This window comes from Micromys minutus (assembly GCF_963924665.1).
Source record: "Micromys minutus genome assembly, chromosome: 21".
Taxonomy (NCBI): Eukaryota; Metazoa; Chordata; class Mammalia; order Rodentia; family Muridae; genus Micromys; species Micromys minutus.
In genome coordinates, this window is record NC_137956.1 from 27,772,399 (window position 1) to 27,796,215 (window position 23,817).

Sequence of the window (23,817 nt, forward strand, 5' to 3'; positions counted from 1 at the left end):
TCCACATATGTGCTCTGGCATGCAAATGCTTACCTTCACATGTTACACATCATACACTGATACAATAATATTTCAAATTAATAGTATGCTTAGGAATCCAGAAAATGTAGAAAATTGGAGTTTATTAGAGTTCAAACTGCTCTCAGGTAAATCCTTACAGCACAGTCTGTAGATGTTATAACATTTATGACTTTGCTTTTGTGGCACTGACTAGTGACATTTGAAGCATTGGGGGATAATAAGCAAGAGAACTTCGGGCTTTGAAGATTACTGATTTTGTGTTGTTATTGGGAATTTAACTGTTTTTGTTATTTTTATCTCTTTCTCAGATTAACCTTTTAAAACTTTTTACTTATAGGGACTGAATTCATGGCCAGGTTGCATGAACATCTGAAGTATTTTGTAAATATGAAAATTTCCACAGACAAATCATGGCAAGGCGTTACCATCTACTTCTCAGGCCATGAGGTTATCATCTTTTTTTAACCTAAAGATTTTTTTTTATTTAATACTTTGAAGCATAGCATATTACCACCTTCTTTTTTAAACATTATGTTTAGACTCCTGGAGAAGGAGAGCATAAAATCATGGAATTTATCAGATCCGAGAAAGCAAAGCCAGATCATGATCCAAACACCAGACATTGTCTCTATGGCTTAGATGCTGATTTGGTAGGTATAACACTTCTTACCGTTATAAGCTTGTATCATAGAGCTAAATACTGAAGAGATGGACTTTTAATGCTGAAAACTTTACTGACTGTAGCAAAGGCAGTGGTTGCTACATTTGCCATTATCTAAGTTCTAAAAGAATTGGGGAAATAAGCTTTGTTTGTTTGTCATAGAGTATGTATAAGTGATCTTGATCTAGTCTACAGAGCTGAGTAATCCTGTGCTGCTGGGAAAGCCAAATGCTGTTACCTAAGGACATGAGTAGCTTCTATCCTAACTCACAGGTCCATGAATTATATGAGCATTTTTCCTGTATGTGCGTGCCTGAGCCAAGGGCATCAGATGCTGTAGAACTAAAATTAGGGTTATGCTGTAGAACTGAAATTAAGCACCCTGTAGGTGCTTGTAACTGAACCTGGGTCCTCATTAACTGCTGCGTCATCTCTTCAGTCCTCTGTCAGAGAAGTTTTCATACTAACTAAAAACTAAACAAGCAAGCTACTATGGTGACCTTCTTTGTACTCTTAAGTTTCCTTAAGATTTTTTGGTTGTCTTTTTTGAGGTGGGGGCGTTGTTTGGGGGGTTTTGGATTGGTTTGGTTTGGTTTTTTGGGTTTTTTGAGACAGTGTTTCTCTGTGTTTGTAGCCCTGGCTGTCTTGGAACTCACTCTGTAGACCTTGTTGTCCTATAACTCAGAGATCCTCCTGCCACTGCCTCCAAGTACTGTGGTTAAAGTCGTGTGTCCCCATGCCCAACAAGTTTTCTTAAGTAGTAATTTCTTTAAACTTAATGTAGTCATCAGCCTCCTTACTACCAAGCTGGTTTATTAACACAAATCCCGTACCCCGTTATCTCTTAATACATACATGTTTTCATAATGTTTCTATAGTAAGTTTTTAAGGCACTCAGCCACAAAGCCATTATCACACATATAACAATAATTGTTTAACATGTAAATAACCATATCTCCCGATTACCTCATGTTTCACTTTGTTTTATTATTTGAATAAGAATTTAAAGAAAGTAAACTATGTATTTCATTGGCTCACATGTTTGAGTAGACTTTTGGATTCTTTTGAGGGAGTAGGTTATATAAGGAAATTAAAGTGGCCCTTTCCACTTTGAAATAAATTTTCATATTGATGTCACCATGACCTCTAAGCATCTAGCATAGAAAGGTCAATGCTTCTCAGTTCTACTCATAAGAAGTAGGACTTTAGCGGAAGGGAACGGAGGCTCGGTGTCAACTACAGACCGTGGTGCTTCAGTGTGCACTCAGTATCCTCACCTGCCATTAGAACATCTGATCTTTTCACATTTTGACTTTTAAATTTTCCCTGCATAGAAGTTTTATTAAATTGCTTTTGTAAACTTAATGGTATGAACAAAGGTAGAATAGCAATATTTTGTCATTATTTTTCGACAGATCATGCTTGGATTAACAAGTCACGAGGCACATTTTTCTCTCTTAAGAGAAGAAGTTCGGTTTGGTGGAAAAAAAACACAAAGGTAAATTAGATGTTGGAAGAAAGAACAAAACAAAGCATAGCTGGTCCCTTAGCAGACTCTGCAAGTGTTTTCTGTTAGTGCATAGGTGCCTGCTTTGATGTATAGTCCAGTTTGTCTTTGTCTCTTATTGCCTCCACTTTTAGTGTCTGTAGTGTCCAAGTGCCAAATCTAATGCCATAAACATTACCCCTACATGTACTCTAAAAGTTTTTTAGAGGGGTTTGTTTTGTTTTTTCTATTTAGAGCTTTGGTTATTTTGGCAGAACTGGGATGGAGCCCAGTGGTGCACACTCAGCTGCTGAACTACACTTTACTTTGAGTTTTGTAGTCTTAACTTACATAGTTAATCCAGTTCTATTCTTTGTATGTTTTTCTCTCACTACATGTTGAGAAAACTGCTCTTTTCCTATTGAAAATATTAGTTCCTTGTTGAGAATCATTTGCTTATGTTTGCAAAGTTTTATTCCTTGTGTTTTCTGTTTTATTCTTTGTATCATTACTGGTATATTCATACAGATTATAATGTAGTTAACATTGAAGCCAAGAAGAGTAAAAGCCCAACTTTATTCTTTTTTAAGATTATTTTGCATATTTTGGGTCTTGTGAAAGCATGAGGTTGGAAGGGGTCATTTTCCTATTTTCTTGTGAAAAACATCATTGGGGTTTTGATAGGGATAGTTTTAAGAAAGATTTAAAAAATCTGTAGGTCTTTTAAAACATCTTGATGCTGAAATTGTCTTCTAATCCATTAGCACATTTTGTGTCTTTCTTTATTTTATAGTTTCCCTGGTATAGCTCCTAGGTTGAGTTTATTCCAAAGTATTTAACTATTCCAGGTGTCATTTGTATATGGAATCATGTTTTTCAGATTTCTCTTATGTGCTTGGGTGCTTTGCTTGCATATATGTATATGCACCATATGCATGTGTGATGCCACCAAGGCCAGAAGAGGATGTCAGACCTCATAGCTAGAGTTACAAATGGTTGTGAACTGCCATGTGAGTTCTGGGAGCTGAACCCAGATCTTCTGGAAGAACAGCCAGTGCTCTTACCTCCGAGCCATTTCTCGAGACCCTGGAATAAGTTTCTTAACTTTCTTTTGGTTTATCCTTGATGGTGTACAGAAACACTGCCTATCTTGTTCCTTGTAGATATGCTGTTTGTTTATTGTCACTAATGTTTTATGTAAACTATGGAGTTTTCTGTATATAGAATCACACCATCTGAAAACAGATAAAGTTGTACTTATCCCTTTCCAATTTTAATTCCATTTCTTTATCTTTTCTGCCTCATTGTCCTGGCTAGGAGTTAAAGAACAGTGTTGAATAGCTATGGTGTGTTGAGTAGCTGAGGTAAAGTAGGTATCCTTGTCTTATTCCTGGTCTTAGGTGTAATTCCTTCACTCTATAATGTTAATTGTGTGCTTTCATAAATGTCCTTTGTCATATTAAGGAAATTATCGCTATAGCTCTTTTTCTTTCTCTTTTTTAGACAATGTTGTACATTGTGTGTATATATGAGAGGCAGAGAGAGAGTGCGAGAGCGAGAATGAGAATGAATATGTGAGGCACACATGCAGGGCTATGACGTGTGTGGAGGTGAGGACAGCCTACAGTAGGCACTCCCCTTCTGCCATGTGGGCTCTGGAAACCAAACCCATGCTATTAGACCTAACGGCAAGCATTCTTACCTACTGAGCTTCTTGCTAGCCCACTCTCTAATTTTGACACTGTTTCTTTCTATAGGCCAAGCTAGCCTAGAGCACTGTCTTTATGTAGACCAGGTTGGCCTCAAATTCATTATCCTTCTGCCTCTGCTTCCTCAGTACTTGCCTTTCAGGTATTATGGCAGAGTATTTAATTTTGTTAAATGCTTTTTTGAAAAATGATTATGGAAACTTTCCCCCTTCATTCTATTCATGTGCTATATGATATTGGTTTTCTTATGTGGAACTGCCTTCACATTCTTGCCATAAATCTTGCTTATATTTTATCTAATATACCGTCTCCTAATACTCTTCTTTATAGCTAAAAGTTGGAGTATAAGCCAATATAGAGGTCTGTCCAATGCAGGAGATGAACTATATTTGAAAGTACACACACACACACACACACACACTCACTAATTTGTACACTTCACACAATGACCAGCTAGTTTCTCATATGTATTCTATATTTTATTTAGACCTTATGAATTCTAAGTCTGTCCACCAAACTTATAATGTAAGCCTATTACTTTATCATGTTTCATCCTTTAGGATAGCATTCTCATATAATTCTATATGAATTACTGCTTTAAAGATAAGAATTATCTGTTAGTGATAATTTTTACTTAACCATTGATGCATTTTTAAAGTTGGGCAACTCTGTTTTGATCACTTGACTAATTACAGGGTATGTGCACCAGAAGAAACAACGTTTCACCTCCTACACTTGTCTTTAATGAGAGAGTATATTGATTATGAATTTTCAGCACTAAAAGTAAGTATTAATATAGCCGTGGATTATTATTTTGCATATAGAAATTTCTATAGGATTTCACTTTGTTCTCCATTTTGCTATAGGAGAAGATCACATTTAAATATGATATCGAAAAAATTATAGATGATTGGATTTTAATGGGATTTCTTGTTGGCAATGATTTTATTCCTCATCTACCTCATTTACATATTAATCATGATGCACTGCCTCTTCTTTATGGAACATATATTGCTATCCTGCCAGAACTTGGAGGTAAGACCACTTTACTGGTAACTTAGTACCCTCCATTTATTAGATTACTGCATGTGTGGCAATATTAGGAAAACATTGTGTGTTTCTTTTAGTCTAAGTGGTAGGTACTGAGATTGTCATTTTCAGCAGTTGCTAAAGAAACTAACTACAGGTGAACAACCTCACTCATTAAGTAACTAGCTTCACCTTTAACTCCTTAAGAAAACCAGCAGCCTACCCGGTTTTACTTCATTCATTCATAATTCATTAGAGAAACCCAGTTCTAAATATACATGAAGTATTTAATATAAACCAAAACAATAAAAATGGGAAATGGGCAAAAAAAAAGTTCTCTAAATTACAGAAAGGTATTCCTTTGCTTTCTTGTTCTTCTTGAGGTGAAATCTTACTATTTATTCTTGGGCTGGCCTCAAACTCAAAAGCCTCCTGCCATAGCTTCCCAGAGGATAGGATAAAGGTGTGTGCCACTCAGCCAGCTACACCTTTTCTTATATGAATATGTCAAATTGGATAATCAGACTGTAGTACCTATATATGGCATTGTTAATGGTTAGAAATGTGGAAGCCTTCCTTATCATATAACCTGAATTAAAAAGTTTACTTCAGTGTCTAAAATGCAGTAATATAAAGGTTATAGAAACTAAAACTGGTTTATAAATAGCAACGCAATTAAAGGGTTTTCTTCATTAGAAGAATTAATCGGCAGTTTGTAGAAAGAATTTTATAGAGCTGTTTAGAAAATAATGTCAGTTTATACTACAAGTTTAGATTTGGTTCATTTTAGGTTATATTAATGAAAGTGGACATCTCAACTTACCTCGATTTGAGAGATACCTTGTGAAACTATCGGATGTAAGTAATTACAAGGTTTATTTTCCTATGCAGGGTTGCTGTATATGGTCCTTAATTATTTAACTAATACCAAAAGAAGACAGTTTTCTAGCATTGTTCTGATTGTTCTTCTGTATCATCTCACTTGAGTTCATTATTGGTTACTTATGTTCAGTTTCCAGACTTAGTGAATAATGTGTGTGTATAAACAAACATTCTTCAGTTTTCTGTAACACAGAAATAGTTTGTTAGAAATTTAGTTTGTATTCTTTCAGTCATGTTTAAATCATTCTAAAATTGATTTATGTTCAGTTTGATCGAGAACACTTCAGCGAAGTTTTTGTGGACCTCAAATGGTTTGAAAGCAAAGTTGGTAACAAGTATCTCAATGAAGCAGCAGGCGCAGCAGCAGAAGAAGCGAAGAACTGCAAAGAGAAGAGAAAAGCAAAGGTGACCAGCCCCTAGGAGTCTTTTTCTTTTTTTCTTTCCTTTTTTTAAAATTGTAATAGTAAAACTAAAATTCCTTGTTTCTCATTTTCCTTAGGTTTCAGGGGCTTGTTTCATTTTCATTCTGTCTCCATGAACATTTAAAATTATTTGGTTTCTGTATCTCTGTGTTTCTCTCATATCATAAATATGTATTTATGGGAAAACTAGTTTTTTATTTTCACTTCTCTGGAATAGTGATAACGTTTCCTCTATTAAGAAGCCAATAAATAGGTCTGGAGAGATAGCTCAAAAGTCAAGAGCACTTGCAGAGGACCCAGGTTCAGTTCCCAGTCCCCACATGGCAACTTACAATAACTCCCGCTTTCAGGGGATCTACCACCCTCTTCTGGTCTCTGCATACATACTGGGAATTCATGTAATGTACATACATACATTCAGACAAATACTCATATACATGTAAGATAAAAAAAAAATTTAAGAAGTGAGTAAGTTAACTTTTAGAACAAATTATTTAAGTTGTGCCATTTGGTAACAGTAAAGCACTGAACTAGTTTATACTTATTTGGGACCTTAGTAGGTTTTTTTATTTGTTTGTTTGCTTGTTTAATCAAGACCAGGTCTCATGTAGTCTAAGCTGGCCTTGTACTCTTGATCTCCTATGAGACCACTAGGCCAGCAGTGAACTAAGTAAGAATAATTAGTAGTATAATCTAAGAGCTGGGGAGATGGCTCAGTGGTTAAGAACACTTGCTAGTCTTGCAAAGGACTCAGGTTTAGTTTCCGATACACATGAGATGGCTTATAACCATCTGTAACTCCAGTTCAAGGACTCCAACACCCTTTTCTGGCCTCCACAGGCTTCAGGCATGCATCCAGTACACTTACGTACATGCAGACAGAACATTCATACACATTAAATAAGAATAAAGGATTTCTTTTAAAAATCGTACAGTATCTGGTAAATGTTTCTGATTAATAATGATTGATAGACTCAGACTATTCTGTTTGTTGTTCTAAAGGACATCTCTAATTAATTAAACAGTGTCTTGTTTGTGTTAGTTTAAAAAAGAAACCTCAAATTTTCTTGAGCCTATCAATAATGATGGGAACCTGACTTGATTTTGGTTCAAGACTAATAATAATAATAAAATACAAAAATAAGGTTTCTCCTAGGTAATGTAAATGTCCTGATTTTCTCTGGCACGGTTTTCTGTTTCTTAATTTTCTCCTATTTTTCACATTTGTGTGTGTTTGTATGTGTGAGCACATATGTACCTACCTTGGTGTATGTGAAGGCCTGAAGTTGTGACTTCAGTTGCTCTTCACTCTGTGTATTAAAGCAAGTGAGCCAATTCTAGCTAGTTTGCTAGCCTCCTTACCAAGGGTGTTTCCATGTCTGCCTCACAAGTGTTGAGATTCTGGCTGCTACTACAACTGTCTGGCTTTCTATTATATGGGTGCTGGAGCTCTAACTCAGTCCTAATAGTTGGAATCAGGTACTTTATCCAGCCTAACATTTATAAATAGTTCTTTTTCAGTGGAACTGAGCAGTAATCAGTCTGGTTCTACCACATGTTTCTCCTAAGAAAACAAGCTTTGTATTGAGTGCAGTGGTGCTACTTGAAATGCAGAGACTTGGGGAACTTGACCTTGGGCAGACATGGACTACACAGTAAGATGGACTCAAATAGAAAGAAAGGAAAAAGAAAGAAGAAACTCTAAATGGAACCTGGATTCACAAAACCTACATGTTAATAATTCCTAGCTCCTCTACCTTAGGCCAGTCTTCCAGGAATGTGTGAGTTATATCAGAAATACATGCAGTTATGACCCATGAGCATAAAGCTCAGAGGCCAGAGTTACATTAAGAAAAGCTTATGAGTATCACTGCCAGTAGCTAGGCAATCAAAAACAAGAGAGAAAGGGTTAAGATAGATATTTTTAAAAGTTGGGCAGAAAATGGAAGATATAGTAGGTTGGAACAACAATAGTCTTGAAAAATGATATGATTATCTCATTTTTGTTTGTATTGTAATTAATGTTTAGATACTCTTTGTCTTGGTACATATAATTCAATGTACATTTTTAATTTAATGAAAATTATTTATTATATATCTGAGTTCTATATAATAAAAATGTATAACTTTAGAAAACAATTGATAACTAAAAAGATCCTGTTTCAGTTTTTGTCTTTATTCTTATTTTTAAAGTAAACTGCTACAGAGTATCGTTTACAGGTCATTTTCAGTTATAGTATTTTTCTAATCTCCCTTTTATACATCTGACTTGGAAATACATCTTACTGTTCATCTTATGATGATTTATAATTTTTTATAGGTCCAGGAAAATTCTTTGAGTTGGGCTGCATTAGACAAGAGTGAAGGTGACGGAGTGGCATGTAGAGGTGAGTGTGAGCTTGTGTTTATGCATCGTTGACATGAGAGCGGTCCTGCTGTTCCTCCGTTAGTGCCGGCACAGCGATGGTGCTGCACACGTTCCTGTGATAGGCTGTAGGCGTCAGCTTCGATCTGCATGCAGCACCGCACGAGCTGAAAACAATATTCACGACTATCAGTCACATCTCTTTGGTTTTTCTCACAGATAATTTTGAAGATGAGACTGAAGATGATGATCTGTTTGAAACTGAATTTAGACAATATAAAAGAACATACTACATGACGAAGATGGGGGTCGATGTAGTATCTGAGTATGCTTTTGATGACTTTTAATTTTGAAGTAGAAAAAGTAAATTTTGAAGTTCCTCAGAAAACATGATTTTGATGTAGTGTGAGATTTATTGATTTCATAAATTCAAAATGCATTTCATGATAGTAATTCTAGCATGTGTTCTATTACTATGATAAAAATTGCTAAATAGATGAACCAGGGAGTAGCTTAGTAGGTAGCATTTGCCACACTACCTGAGAAGCCAAGCTTTCATCCCTAGCACCTGTGTGAATGCCCAGCTCAGCTCCACAGCAAGATTTTGCCTTTAAAAGGGAGGCTCACTAAACCTTGACTCCTCATCTCTCGTGTCCTCACCTCCAGAATCTGCACCACTATTAAATGGTGATTGCAGAAAGTTACCAACAACTCCGGAAAATGCTGATAGTTTTTTTTTAATTGGGTAAACAAAGACTAACTTTGGGGTAGTCATGTGTGTCTAGTCTGAGCTATTTGGGAAGCAAAAGCCACAGGCTCAGTGGAGCCCAGAAATTCACTGGGCAAGATAGCACAGCCTCATCTCAGCAGTGACTGAAAGCAGTGAACTGAAACAGCTAGCAATTGCTAGAAGGTGATGAGAATAGTTTTCTTCATTATCCAGCTTTGTAGCAACCAGGAAATATTGTTCAAAATAATTTAAAGCATACCTACAAAGAGAACCAATTCCTGAAAGTTATCTCATGACCTCCACACAAGCAAGTATCATGGCATATATACATGCACACAAATAAACAAGTTAATATTAATACAACATTTTTAAATATGTTAAATATTCCTACTAGAAATACAAAGATAAGAAATGACATTTGGCTTTTGGGAAAGGAGACCAGAAGAAACTCTTGTTCAGAAGATATGACACTTTTTAAAAGTTGTTATAAATGCTATTGTGAGATTTCTAAGAACTCCCGTGTTTATTCTCAATCCTACTAATTAAGAGAGTGATGGTACCACTTTGGAGAAAGTTTATTAGATGACTCCAAATACTAAGGCAAAAATATGACATACCGATGACTTAAGTTCACACAGCAGGATTAACTATGTTGATAGATGGTTTAGAAAAATGGTAGAGCAGCCTTTTATGTGACAAGATGGGATTGCAAAGAGATTAGAATTTTTCTGTTTATACTTTTTTAGGTATTAAAAATGCACTGAAGACATTGGTCTGTCTCCAGAAAACACCGTTGTAACAAAAATGCCTCTGTCTGTTTCAGTGAGTTTCTGGCTGACCAAGCTGCCTGTTATGTTCAGGCTATACAGTGGATCTTACACTATTACTACCATGGAGTCCAGTCCTGGAGCTGGTAAAAGCATCTCATCTTACATGGTTTCTTTTTCAAATTATTTATTCAACTATGTATATGAGTACACAACTTTATTAGGACTCTGGTCTCGGTACTCAAGTGGATACTGAGTACCAGCCCTTTGCTTAGAGGTCTCTGGTTCAAGTGACTTGATTGAAGCTTCCTAACCACCCCATTACTGTCTAGTATTTTGATTGAAAGGTTCATGATCCACATTTGGGAGTTAAAAAGGAACATGAGTGCATGATTGCACTGGGGAGATGGTTAACAAAGTGATTTTTGAGGCTAATCCTGGCTACATAGTTGAAACCCTGTGTAGTAGCCCCCTCCCCATATGTGTATGTATGTATTTATATAAATATATATACATACACATACATATATGCATATATATTTTTTATATATATAGTACTGCTATCAGGTCAGCTAATCTTATGAAACTGCTAATTTCTTATATTCAGGTGATACAATTATGGATGAATATGTTTCTAGTTGTTCCTATATTTTATTAAATAAATGTAGGAAATGTTTAATACTGACTATTTGCCAGTTTTCAGTTTAGAACTCATTTTCCCCACAGGTATTATCCCTATCACTATGCCCCCTTCCTGTCTGATATCCGCAATATCAGCACACTCGAAATCCATTTTGAATTGGGGAAACCCTTCAAGCCATTTGAGCAACTCCTTGCTGTACTTCCATCTGCTAGTAAGAATTTGCTTCCTACATGCTACCAGGTAGGTTTTAGGGTTGAGTGATTTTTCTTATGGTTCTTTTTATAAGGATTGAATTATTTTCTATTATGTGTATGAGTGTTTTGTCAATGCATGTATATATCTATACCATATTTTTCCCTGGTGCCCACAGAAGCCAGATGAGGGAAGTGGATTCCTTGGAACTAAAGTTATGTATGGTTGCAAGCTACCACATAGGTTCTTAGAAGACATTTAGGGTTTTTAATCACTGAGCCACTTCTCCAACTTTTTGTATACCTTTCTGTATTCAATTCTTCACATAAACATTGCTGGAAAATCCCGGAAACATTGCTACCCTAATTAATTTAATAAATAATTTTTTTATCTTAGACAATACTTATTTTCAGTTTTTCTGTTTGTTTGATTTTGTTTTTTGGCTTGTTTTCAAGACAGTTTCTCTGTATCCTAGCTGTCCTAGAACTCATTCTGTAAACCAGGCTGGCCTTGAACTCAGATATCCTCCTGCTTTTATCTACCAAGTGCAAGGGTTAAAGACATGTACCACCATTGATCATTTTTATTTTCAGTTAAATATTTTAGCAAGTCTTTGACAACTAATTCATTCGCTTTTAATTATAATTGTGGGCTTTTCTATCTGCACTCCAGTTTCTGAATCACAACTTAGAGGCTTAATAAATACATGCCTAGGCTGTAAGCTAGATGATTGCCCATTAATTCCTAATATCCTGTTTATTCTGACCCAAGTTCAGCTTCGGGGCTGGTTTTCTCTTGTTGGCTACTTATATCTGTCTCCTCCTTCTCCTGGTTGGGAGCAGTGATCTCCTGACTTTCCCAACCAGAAGTCTCATCTTCTAATCCTGCCTCAGCTTATTGGCCATTAGCTTTTTATTTATGCTCCCACACAGAACACAGGAGATTATTTCTACATTTTGCTGATTTTTTTAAAAGATTTATTTGTTCTTTTTATGAGTACACTGTCACTGTCTTCAGACATACCAGAAAAGGAAGGACATCGGATCCCATTACAGGTGGTTGTGGGATTTGAACTCAGGACCTTTGGAAGAGCAGTCAGTGCTCTTAACTGCTGAGCCATTTCTCCAGCCCCTTACTGATTTTTTTAATGCAAGCTCTAAAAACTTTCAGTACCTAGTTTATTCATTTTCAGTACTTTAAGCACATCTTTATTTCTACATGAAGAAATTAACCTAAAACAGGTAAAATGCCATCTCCTCTTCTACATATTTAAAGATGAATTTCTATTTTCTTAAAGCCCCTATTAGAGGGAGGAAAATTCCAATGAATCATTATCACCAGTATTACCTCAGGATATAGGTATATTTTTAAGCATTCCATTTAACAAATTGAAGGACTTTCCTCTTATTAGCAATTTTCATATAACAAGAGGAAGACAGGGTCTCTGAAGTTACATTAAGCTTACTAAGCAGAGTATAAAAGTAATTGTTTTCTAGGATTGTATCTATAGCGCCAATTCCGCGCCTCGTCTCACATGTTGGGGTAGGTGCAAACACGTACACCCATTGTTCGTTTAACATTGCCATATCCCTTCTTAAATATATTTGATGTTTTTTGTTTTTTCCTTCAGCTAAATTAAGCTTTGATAGCCTACCACTGTTAGTCAATAAGTATGCTATAAGCACATTTGTTTAGTGTTCATGCAATAGCAATTAAATTTTAGATTATCACCTTAGGAATATGCTACTTTTTTTTTAACCTTCCTTTTTCATTTTCTAATGCTTTTTTGCATAAGACACTGATACAATTTCTTTGTCTACCTTTTTATAGAATACAATAAAAATCTATGTAATAAAAATCAGCCTCTTATTAATGACATTGTGGGTCTTGGATTTGACTTTTTACTATTACTTTGATGCTAGTAATCATATTACTAGAATCAGTTGATTAGGGAATGGAAGTAAATTAATTTGAGGTTGAGATGGAGTACTGTTGGAAGTGTATGAAAGAAAATGAACTGAGCTTATAAGTAAGAAAACAGAATTTATGTGGTACATCTTATAAAATGCAAAGACAATAAAAAGTTAAAATGGGGCTGGCAAGAACCTCAGCTTCTAAGTAAAATGACAGAATTAAAGCTAATATTAGCTGCGGGGGTGTACACCTATAATCCCAACATTCTTGAGGCTGAGGCGGGAGTGTCTTGAGTTCAAGGCTACCCTGAACTACTTAAGAAAGAGAGAGAAAAGCAACTCATATTAAAGGTACTTTTGCTCATAACTAAATTAAAGAAACAGGAAAAATTAGTAGCAATACAGTTGAAATTCTTACAGTTTGCTGAACAGGCTGTCACAGGCTTATAATCCCAACAGTGGAGGCTAAGATCAAGTAGATTTTAATTTCAAGACTAGTGACATGCTGTCTCAGAAAAAGGAGAAAAAATTAACTGAAAATTATAATGTACTAAATACATTGTTGCAACCTAGTAAAGTAAGGAAATATTCTAAGTTCAATAATGAAAAGTTATACTGATATTATCTCTCATATCTCAGCTTTCTTGTTTGTATTTTCACAGCATTTGATGACCAGTGAAGACTCGCCAATTATAGAATATTATCCACCTGATTTTAAAACTGATCTAAATGGGAAACAACAGGAATGGGAAGCTGTGGTATTAATACCTTTTATTGATGAGGTAAGTATGTGAAATAATTACATATAAACACAGTCTTTTATTTGTGTCAGGCAAACATAATCTTAGGTGGAATTCTTCAGACAGCATCAGGCACCTTGTTTTTGGAGCTTGCCTCCTAGGGACCTTCCTTTCTCTTCCTACCCAACATGTAGATTGCAAGTGTGTGCCACCATGCCCAGCGTTTTATATGGACAAGTTAGAAAGTAGACTCAGAGCTTGATGAGTTTTCTATCTATTACCAACTAAGCTGTTCCCCGGTCCCCATCATTTGTTGTTTTGATGATGGTCATTCTAATTGGGGTGAGATAGACGATGAGTTCTTTTCATTTCTCCTGATGATTAAGACTGTTGAGCATGTTTTCATATAATAGCTGTCTGGGATGATTCTTTAGAGAACTCTCTGTCTAGTTTGTTTCCCTACTTATTAAATTGATTTTTTCTATGTGATTTTGAGAGTCACTATAGATTCTAGATATTAATCCCCTGTCAGATGTGTAGTTGGCAAAGATTTTTTTTTCATTTTATAGGCTGTTTCTTAACTTTGCAGATTGTTTTCTTTACTATTAAAAATATCTTAATTTCACTCAATCTTGTTTGAATTCTTAGGATCATATCCTGTGCTCATGAGATCCTTTCACAAAGTCTTTCCCACCTACTGTTTAGGGACATGCCTTATTCTTTCATTTCTAAAGCCTTCAGGTGGTATTTTTCTTTAATGTAAGCACTTGAACGTAGTCAGTTTTCATCCTATAGCTCCCTTAGCTGTACATCAGAGTGTATAGTATGTTGTGTCTCTACTTTAAATTGACTGTAGATTTTCAGAGTTCCTCCATGATTTCTTCAATCGCCCACTTCATGCAAGTGTCTATTATTCAGTTTCCATGTGTTTATGTTATTCATAGTTTCTCTCTGCTCTTGAGGTCTAGTATCAGTTCACTAGATAAGATACAAGGAATTATTTTGATTCACTCTTTTATGATTTTTTTAAGATAGTCTCATAGTTCAGACTTGATTTGTTGTGTAGCTGAAAATTAAACTGTCCCTCTAGCCTTTGCCTCTCAAATGCTAGGTCAGCTGGGGCATACCACATGCCTTCATTCCTTTATCTTTGTGAAGACTTGATTTGTGGCCTAGACTGTGTTCTGAGAGATGGTCCCATGAGCTGCTAAGAAAATATATATTTGCTATCTCTTGTAGGTAGATACCTCATATGTCCATTTGGTCTTGGTATAGTTTAATTCTGGAGTTTCTCTGTTAATTTCTCTGTGGATGAGAATGCAGAACTAAAGTCATTAGTTAGGGTTCTGAGAAGGAGAACTACAGAATGAGATATATGTGAGATTCGTTGCAGTTCAGCTGATCCAACAATGGCTGGCTGTAGTTTCTCAGTCCACAAGGATGGCTAGCTTGCTGATCTTCGTTTTATCTTAGAATTCCAATGCCAGTGAAGGAATGCTAGCAAGGTGAGGGCGAGCAAATGGAGAGCAAAGCCTCCTTCTTTCATGTCCTTAATTAGGCTTCCAGCAGAAGGTGTGGCCCAGATCTTCCCTCCTCAAGATCCACATCAAACGAGTGTCTCTCCCGACCTCAAAGTTCCGGTCTAGAAGTGGATTCACCTGAACAAAAATAATCTCTCACAGGTGTACCTGCATTTCTAGACTGTAGTTTAGTCTAGATTATAGTTCATTCCAATGCCTATTAGTGTTTATTTTATGAAATTAAGAGCTGAAGCATTTAGTGGATGTATCTCAATCATTATTTCATCTTAACTAATTTTCCCTTAATATATAATGGTCTTGTTATCTTTTCTGACTAATTTTGGTTTGAAATGTACCCATTCAAATATGAGATTATGTACATCAGCTTTTTCTTCTTCTATTCACTTGACAGGCCGACTTGGAGTCCTGATCACAATTTGTGGGTGCCTTTGCCAGTGAGGTGTTTCTTGGAGAAAACAAACAGTTGGGTCCTGTTTTTTCAGTCCAGTCAGCTATAGTCTGCATCTTTTGTTCTTGTTGGTCTCCTCTTCCTCCTCCTTTTCTTCATTTACTTACATTTGAGGTTTTTACTGAAAAAGGTTTGCTAATTTCTATAGTTTTCTTAGCATTTTTGGTGGTGGTCATGGTGGATGTTTGTTTAATATATTTAGGTTGGTTGGATCAAATTTTGTTCTCCTTTTATCCTCTATCAGTGTTAAAGGTTTGCTGGTTTTCTATGTTGAATCATGGATTCTTTCTTGCTTTTCTTTTATCTGACTCCCCACACATATGCTGCAACATGTATGCATCTATATACATGTGCGCACACACACACATAATAATAATAATTTAATTTTAAAAAATAAAAAATGAGACTGAAGAAAGATGGCTTAGAAATTAAGAACACTGACTGCTTTTCCATGAGACCTGGGTTCAATTCCAGCACCCACATGGCCACTCACAGCCATCTGTAACTCCAGTTTCAGGGGATCCAATGCCCTCCTCTGGCCTCCGCAGGCAACAGGAACATACTTAGTACACAAACGTATATGCAAGCAGAGCAGCTGTACACAGAAATAAATCATAAATGAACACCTGAAACCAATCTTCAAGTGGAGAGTGCCAGAGGAAGACACATTGGTGTTAACCTCTCACACGGGCAAGCATACCCATGTGTGTGCAAAAGGCAGAAAAGGCAATGAACAAACAAAACTTAAATGTTTGTGAACCGGCCTGTGCCTTTAGTTTTTCTATTTCTTTCTTTTATTTTATGAATCCTTAGCTTTGATAGCTTTTATCACTTGATAGCACCACATGCCCAGCTACACATACTTCTTTTTGATTCACAACCTGCTTTTAAGTTCTCTCTTTCTGTCTTTGGATATGAATCTACTTTTTCTTATCCTAAGCTTTTTTTGCACTCTGGTATCTTCTGGTTTGCCTTCTTACTCAGTAGTTTCTTCTCTCTGGAACTTTTGTTGTTTATTTTTGTCTCTGGTGTGTTAAGACAGGCTAGTGCATAACTTACACGTACCTAAGAATGACACTGAGCTCTTGTTTTGCTTTTATTTACTGTGTGTGTGTGTGTGTGTGTGTGTGTGTGTGTGTGCACGTGCGTGCACGTGCGTGCATGTGTATACATGCACTCACTCATCACATGTTGCACAGGTAGAAGTCAAAGCAATCTATGAGAGTTGATTATCTCCCTCCATCATATGTGTTCCAGGGACTGAACTCAGGTCATCAGACTGACAGCAAGTGCCCTTACCTGCTGAGCCACCCCAGTAGTCCAAGTTCTTAGTTTTTCAGAGCAAGATAGTACACAAAGGAGAAAGCACTTTTCTGTATGTTGAGATTATGGAATTTTTTTTAATCTTTTACTATTATTGATATCAGAAACGATTGTTGGAAGCCATGGAGACGTGTAACCACTCTCTCAAGAAGGAAGAAAGGAAAAGAAACCAGCACAGTGAGTGCCTGATGTGCTGGTATGATAGAGACACAGAGTTCACCTACTCCTCTCCATGGCCAGAAAAGTTCCCTGCCATACAACGGTGCTGTGCAAGGTAATGGTACTGGGTCATTTTTCCCAACAGTGAAAGAACTCATCCATATACGCAGGCTTGAATATCTATGGGAAGAATTAATATTTCAAGACAGTTAATTGATATCTAATAACCTACGTTAATAGTTCAAGCCCATAGTTCCAGCTACTTAGGAGTCCAAGGTAGAAGGCTCTTGTTTGAGCCAAGGAGTTGAAAAGCAGCAATATAAAACATGTCCAGTCTCAGAATGAAAGTAACGATTAGTAAGCAGTGCCCCACTTGCTCTCTAACACCTCTCTCCGTCAGCCATGTCATTCTCCACTCGGAGCAGGTGCTTACTATCGCCCCTTCTACTACAGTTGCATTTGTTATTCTTCCTGGTGTATCTCTGTACTCCATAGACAATTTCTGTTTTAAATGTGTTTGTAGGTTTGTTTTTATTGGCCATGTCTTTGTCCCCAGCTATACACCCCAGCATTATGTTCTAACTGGTCTCTGTCCCCAGCATTACACTCTTAACTCGCCCTCTTACTACCATCGACTACTCAGCCACAGACAAGAAACATCAAGAACCCCTATTTTTCTCCAGTCTGTTTTTTTCATTCTCTTCCCATTAAAAAGCCATTCCCATTTTTTTCTTTTTTCTTACCTTTCCTGAAAATAATGTTTGGATAATTACAGCTGAGTGAACATTTTTAGTTGTAGCATTTATTTTTTTGTAAAAGTAAAAAGAAAAAACATAAAATAAACAGTGAAATGTGAATCCTTTAGAACATGCAAGAGATTGGTATTATGTTTGTTTCCCTTGTGTGTGCGTATAGGTTGATGTCTCTCTGTCATTCATTTATTTTGAGATAGGTTACCTAACTGAAGCTGGAACTCACCAGTTTTGTTAGATAGTCCAACAAGTGCAGGGATCCTCTTGGCCCCAGCTTCCTGGCACTGGGATTGCAGAAACATGCTTTTGCACCTGCCTTTTAAGTGGATGCTGTGCACAGAACTTAGGTTCTCAAATTTGGGAGGCAAGCATTTTACTGAGCCATCTATCTCCTTGTCCCTTAGTTGTTAAAAATAAATTATATATAGCTTGTCCTAAATTAGTGGGATAGAAAAACCTTTACTTGGTGATCTACAGACCTAATAGTATCTAGACTCATAACAACAGAGAAGCTGGATTGCTCTTATTTCTTTGTTTATGTTTGCTTAGGTTTTTTTGTCATAAAGATTTTGGGTTTTGGGGAGGCGTGTATGCACGTGTGCTTAGGAACAAGTGTGCTACAAGTATATGAAGATTAAAGGACAATTTAGGGGAGTCAGTTTTCTCTTTTTACCATGTGGGTCCTAGAAAGTGCCTTTACCCACTTCATTTGTTCCTGGTTTGTTTCTTATTAGGTTGGTTGTTTTTTCCTGTGAGACAGGATTTTGTTCAATTGTTCAGAATAGCATTGAACTCAGAACAGTCCTACTACCTCAGCCTCCCTAGTTTGGGATTATATGCATAAGCCACAATGCCTTAAAGAAGTAATTCATGTGTGTGTCTGTGTGTGTCTGTGTGTGTGTGTGTGTGTGTGTGTGTGTGTGTGTGTGTGTCTGTGTGTCTGTGTGTCTGTGTGTCTGTGTGTATGTCTGTGTGTATGTCTGTGTGTGTGGTGGTGGTGGTTTTTTTTTAGATAGGGTCTCACTATTCTTCTTAGGCTCGCTTAGAACTCATTCTGTAATTCACACTGGCCTTGAACTTGTCTTCTGCCTCTGCTTCTCACTTACTGGAATTACAGACACTGTGCCACCACACATGTCTCTCCTTTAAAGGAAGTGATTCTCGATAAATAATCAAGAAAAAGTTGAAAGCTATAATTGCTTGTAATGTTTGAATTTTAAATTAAACACTTTGATTTATTTTCTAGGTATAAAATAATATCATTAGATGCTTGGCGTGTAGACATAAGCATGAACAAAATAACCAGAGCTGACCAGAAGGCATTATATTTCTGTGGATTCCCTACTTTGAAACACATCAAACATAAAGTCAGTGGCTATTTAATTCAGACTTTTTTTCACTTTATTAAACGTGAAGTGATTATAAAGAATTAAAATTAAAATTTTTGAATTCTTTTAAAGTTTTTTTTGAAGAAAAGTGGTGTTCAAGTATTCCAGCAGAGTAGTCGTGGTGAAAACATGATGTTGGAAATCTCAGTGAATGCAGAACCTGATGAACTTGTAAGTATTTTATTATTTGTTTGTTTGTTTGTTTACTTATAGAATATTTGCCATGCATGAAACTGCTTATATCTGCTAAGTTGTTTATGTGCTTTAACTCAGATTCAACTTTAAAAATGGTCCTAAAAGCATTTCTAACTCGCACCAGGGATGGAATCTGGGAAGGAGACGGACTGTGCTGGCTGGTGCTTAGGGACGTGTCAGTGAGCACAGGCTCGAGCTAGGTGCCGAGAAGTGTTGGCAATAGTAATATTCTAGAGTAAATTGAAAAAAAGAAGAAAAGAATAGTAAAACCTACAAGTTCAGAGTTTGTAGCCTTAATTGATAAGGCTATAAGTGGGGTAGCAGTAGATCTAGAAGGACAATAAAAACTATGACTGAGCTGTGCTGGCTAATGAGCTAGAAGTAATAGCTTGCTGGACAAGAAAAGTTAAAATAGGAACGTTGTTGGTTTGGGAGATTAATCATGATCAAATCTTAAAATAGTTTCTAAGATTCCTAACTAGAGCTATCCTGGTAACCTTTCTTAACCAGTGTTTTACAAAAATGGAACTCAGTTTAAAACGCTTCTCATACACACTTAAATTCCTCAATCTAGAGGTTGGAGGCAGATGTTGTTAGTGTAAGTTCCTAGCAGATGACTGATGGCTAAGGCCTTGAAATTATTTCCCAAAAAAAAAAAAAAGGTTACATTCACTGTCTATGATCTCAGTAATAAAGAAAATACCTGGGCTGGGGAGATGACTTGAATTGTCACTCTTGGAGAAGACCTAGATTTGGTTCTAAGTACCTACAACCATCTACAAGTCCAGGGTATCTAATGCTATCCTATGGCTTCTGTAGGCACTAAGCACACTTGGTGTGAACATCCATACAATGTAAGCAAAGCACTCATGTACATAAATAGGTCTTTTTTTAAATATTTGTTTATTTATTTATTATGTGAACAGTATTCTGCCTGCTTGTATACCTGCAAGCCAGAAGAGGGCACCAGATCACAGTGTAGATGGTTATGAACCACCGTGTGATTGATTGTTGGGAATTGAACTCTGGATTTCTGGAAGAGCATCCAGCACTCTTAACCTCTGAGCCATTTCAACAGCCAAATAAATCTTTTTTTTTTTTTTTAAGCAAATGAAATGGAAACAGTGAAATACCCACAATAATAAAGACTGCAAAGGAGCCAGTTTAAGTGACATTGAGGCACAGAAATTACAAAGAATGATTCCCAAGTTAAATGATATCACTAAGACTTGGGACCAAAGCTTTATGTTGCAAAACCTTAAAGGAAAGTAAAAACTGAAACTGTCTGAATTTTATTGCAGTGCATTGGTGAATGCAGAAGTTCAGTTCTTAAAGACAGGAGATAGAAGAGTGGATGCATAGGAGATAAAGGAGGCAGGCAGGCAGGCATTAAGTTCTTGACTAAGAAAGCTGTGATTGGAGCTAGAGAGATGGCCCAGCATTTAAGAGTGCTTGTTCTTGTGGAGGTCCAGTCTGTTCCCAGTGCCCATTTCAGGCTTCTGTAACTCCAGCTACTGGAATCTGGTGCCCACTCTGGCCACAATGAGTACCTCACAATAAAAGTGGACTTTCTGACTTTCTTAGCTGCTGCATGTCTTAATCCCAGCACTCCCAAAGGCAGAGGCAGGTGAATTTCTGTGAATCTAAGGCCAACTTTATCTCCATGGTTTCCAGGCAACCAGAGCTACATATCAAAACCTTGTCTCTAAAAAAGAAAAAGAGAGACTTTTTTTAAGGTACTTTTATTATTACAAAGAGAACTGAAAGCATAACAGTAGGCGAAGAAGGAGAAGATTATCCAGAAAGAACGTCTGCAGAAGAAAGTAGAACTCCTGGGGTTTCTTAAGGCTTTTGTAACGGAAAAGGATGTGTATAATAGCAAGACCACACATGACATAATAGAGGATTTCACTTAGAGCTTCAGAAACAATCTGGGAGAAAAAGGTGCTTTTTTCAAAACTTAACTGAAAATAGGGGGCTGAGATAAGAAATTAATATAGACAAAGGAAATGATGATTGAAGGAACTTAGTTCTGGCATTGACACTTGCTCTCCATGCCAGCATTGTTTTTCTGTGGTTTTAGACATTCACCTTAAGAAAATCTGATTATTGAACAGAATATAAAAATGATCATTTCTTATTGCTTAAAATGTTTTTGTTTCTGTTTGAGACAGGATCTAATGTTTCCCAGGCTGGCCTCAAGTCCCCTCAATAAGTGAGGACGGCCATGAAGTTCTGATCCTCTTGACTGTTTCCCAAGTTTAGGATAAAAAGCAAACCCCACAGTGCCCTGGTGTGTAGTATTGAGGAATGACCTCTAGGCTGTGTGAATGCTAAGAAAGCCATCTCCCAACTCAGCTGGGAGTGTGACTCTGTTAATAGAGTGCCTTCCTGGGATGCGCAAAGCACTAGGTTAGATTCCCCAGAACCATAGTAACTAGATATGTTAAAGGGGCACATCTATAATCCCAATACCTGATGAGTGCAAGCTGGAAATTCAACATAATCCTTGGTACGTTACAAATTCCAAGCCATCCTAGACTTCATGAGACCTTTCTTGACTCAAAACAAACAGCAAACAAACAAAAAAAAAAGCTTAATTATAATTTTAAAGATAAATAAAATTTATGTTTAAACTTCATTTTCTTTTTAAAGCTGAAATTTTTACTTGAGATATTACTTAATATAGAATATTTTATAGGATTTTACGCTATTATGTGCATTTTTCAACATTTCAAGAAAGACATTATCCATTCTGTATAAAGGAAAACATAATTTAATCAATTTTTCTGAAAGGAATAAAACCAAAATTTGGAACTGTTTCCCCTAACTTTAAATCTAATGTTTGTTTTTGTTAACATGCCACATAGTGATGTGAGAAACTTCTTTTTCTTATATTTCTTAAATGCTGCCTTAAGTATCAACCAAAATGAATCTAAAGAGACATCACTATTATTCTTTTTAAGTCTTCTTTCTTATCAGAGAAAGATAAATATAAGTCTAACAAGTAAATTTGGAGTTTTTCTAGTTAAGGGGATTTTCTCACCACTAGTCCGTCTCATTCATTTTATAATTTAAGCTAACTGGAACTGCAGAATTCGCCTCTGAAAACTTTTCTCTTGGACTTAAACCATGAGTGAACCTTTCTGGTTTTGCTTTTTAGAGTATAGAGAACATAGCTTCCTCGGTGCTGGGACAGTCAGTCTTTGTTAACTGGCCTCATCTTGAAGAAGCCCGAGTTGTGGCAGTATCAGATGGTGAAACTAAGTAAGTTTCCTGGTTTTTCTGTTATATTGTTTTGTTCTTTCATAACTCATTCATTTCGATTGATAAAATTATTTTAAGAACATTTACACTGTGTCCAGAGCTATACTCACACCACTTGAATGTCAGCCACTGCTGACAGTTCATTTTATGCATTGCTTGGGAGGGATATAGTAGATGCATTATATTGTGTTAGTTTCTTTTCTTCTTAATAGGTTGAAAGTTTTATAACCTAGTTCTTTTCTAAACAATAACCATTGTGTTATTTAGCAAGTTTACTTATCTTTCTGATAAGAATTAATAACATATACAGCCTTTCCTTTTCCATATTCTTCTCAGATTCGATTTCAATAATACACTGATTTATTTAGTAAATATGTTTGTATGTATAATGAATGGTGTAGGGGACAGATGCAGTGGAAGTCAAGGACAACATTTGGTTGTCTGTACTCTCCTTCTACCATAGACTCTGGGTGTTGTCTGGCCTGTGCAACAAGGTACTTCTACCTGATAAAATAGCACGTTAGTTTTTAAGACAAGTCAGTGAGACAGAACCTTGCTGTGTGACTCTGGTTTATCTGGAACACACTATGTTGCCTTGGAGTTTTTTGGTTGGTTGGTTTTTGTTTTGTTTTGATTCATTTATTTTATGTCTATATAAAAATGTTTTGACTAGATATGTCTTTGTGTCTGTATGATTGTTGCCTGTGGAGACCAAGAAAGGGTATAGGATTGAAGTTTTAGATAGTTAATAGTTGTCATGTGAATGTTCAAAATCAAACCTAGATCCTCTGGAAGAGCAGCCATCTTAAATACTGAACCTTCTCTCAAATCCCCCTTGTCTTATTTTTTAAGAATAATTTTTGTCATTTTTATTAGTTTATATTCTCTTAATCAAGAATAGTTAGGCAGGTCTGTTTTACTCGTTTTAAACTTACTTCATATAAATCTTGTCATCGTTTTTATTTGTAACAAAAAAAATAAGTGTTGTTCAGAGAAATTGGATTGGAGTTGTATTTTCTGGTTATTACATGGCAAGAAGTATCTTCACACATAGGATTTTGATTTTAGAAGACCAGGTTTTTTTGTCCACTCTCCTTTTCCCCTGACGCTACACCCCAGTGCTCTTTAATGAATGTTATTAGTAAGGCGCCACTATCGTCATGAGGCTTTACTCTCGCTGGCAT

The 23,817-nt window shown here is 36.3% G+C and overlaps 1 protein-coding gene across 1 annotated transcript in view; it reads left to right on the plus strand.

The window, feature by feature from the left end:
• Nucleotides 1-23,817, plus strand: part of XRN1 (5'-3' exoribonuclease 1) — a gene marked incomplete at its 5' end in the record, with an annotated part of 97,112 nt that overhangs the window by 15,673 nt on the left and 57,622 nt on the right. Inside the window, 16 exons of the mRNA XM_080934935.1 lie at nt 359-468; nt 561-671; nt 2,098-2,180; nt 4,573-4,660; nt 4,744-4,912; nt 5,697-5,764; nt 6,056-6,193; nt 8,531-8,597; nt 8,795-8,900; nt 10,129-10,218; nt 10,799-10,955; nt 13,483-13,602; nt 16,977-17,146; nt 19,030-19,150; nt 19,244-19,342; nt 22,530-22,633. Coding sequence (XP_080791061.1) covers nt 359-468; nt 561-671; nt 2,098-2,180; nt 4,573-4,660; nt 4,744-4,912; nt 5,697-5,764; nt 6,056-6,193; nt 8,531-8,597; nt 8,795-8,900; nt 10,129-10,218; nt 10,799-10,955; nt 13,483-13,602; nt 16,977-17,146; nt 19,030-19,150; nt 19,244-19,342; nt 22,530-22,633 — 1,801 coding nt within the window. The remainder of the gene's footprint in view (nt 1-358; nt 469-560; nt 672-2,097; nt 2,181-4,572; nt 4,661-4,743; nt 4,913-5,696; nt 5,765-6,055; nt 6,194-8,530; nt 8,598-8,794; nt 8,901-10,128; nt 10,219-10,798; nt 10,956-13,482; nt 13,603-16,976; nt 17,147-19,029; nt 19,151-19,243; nt 19,343-22,529; nt 22,634-23,817) is intronic.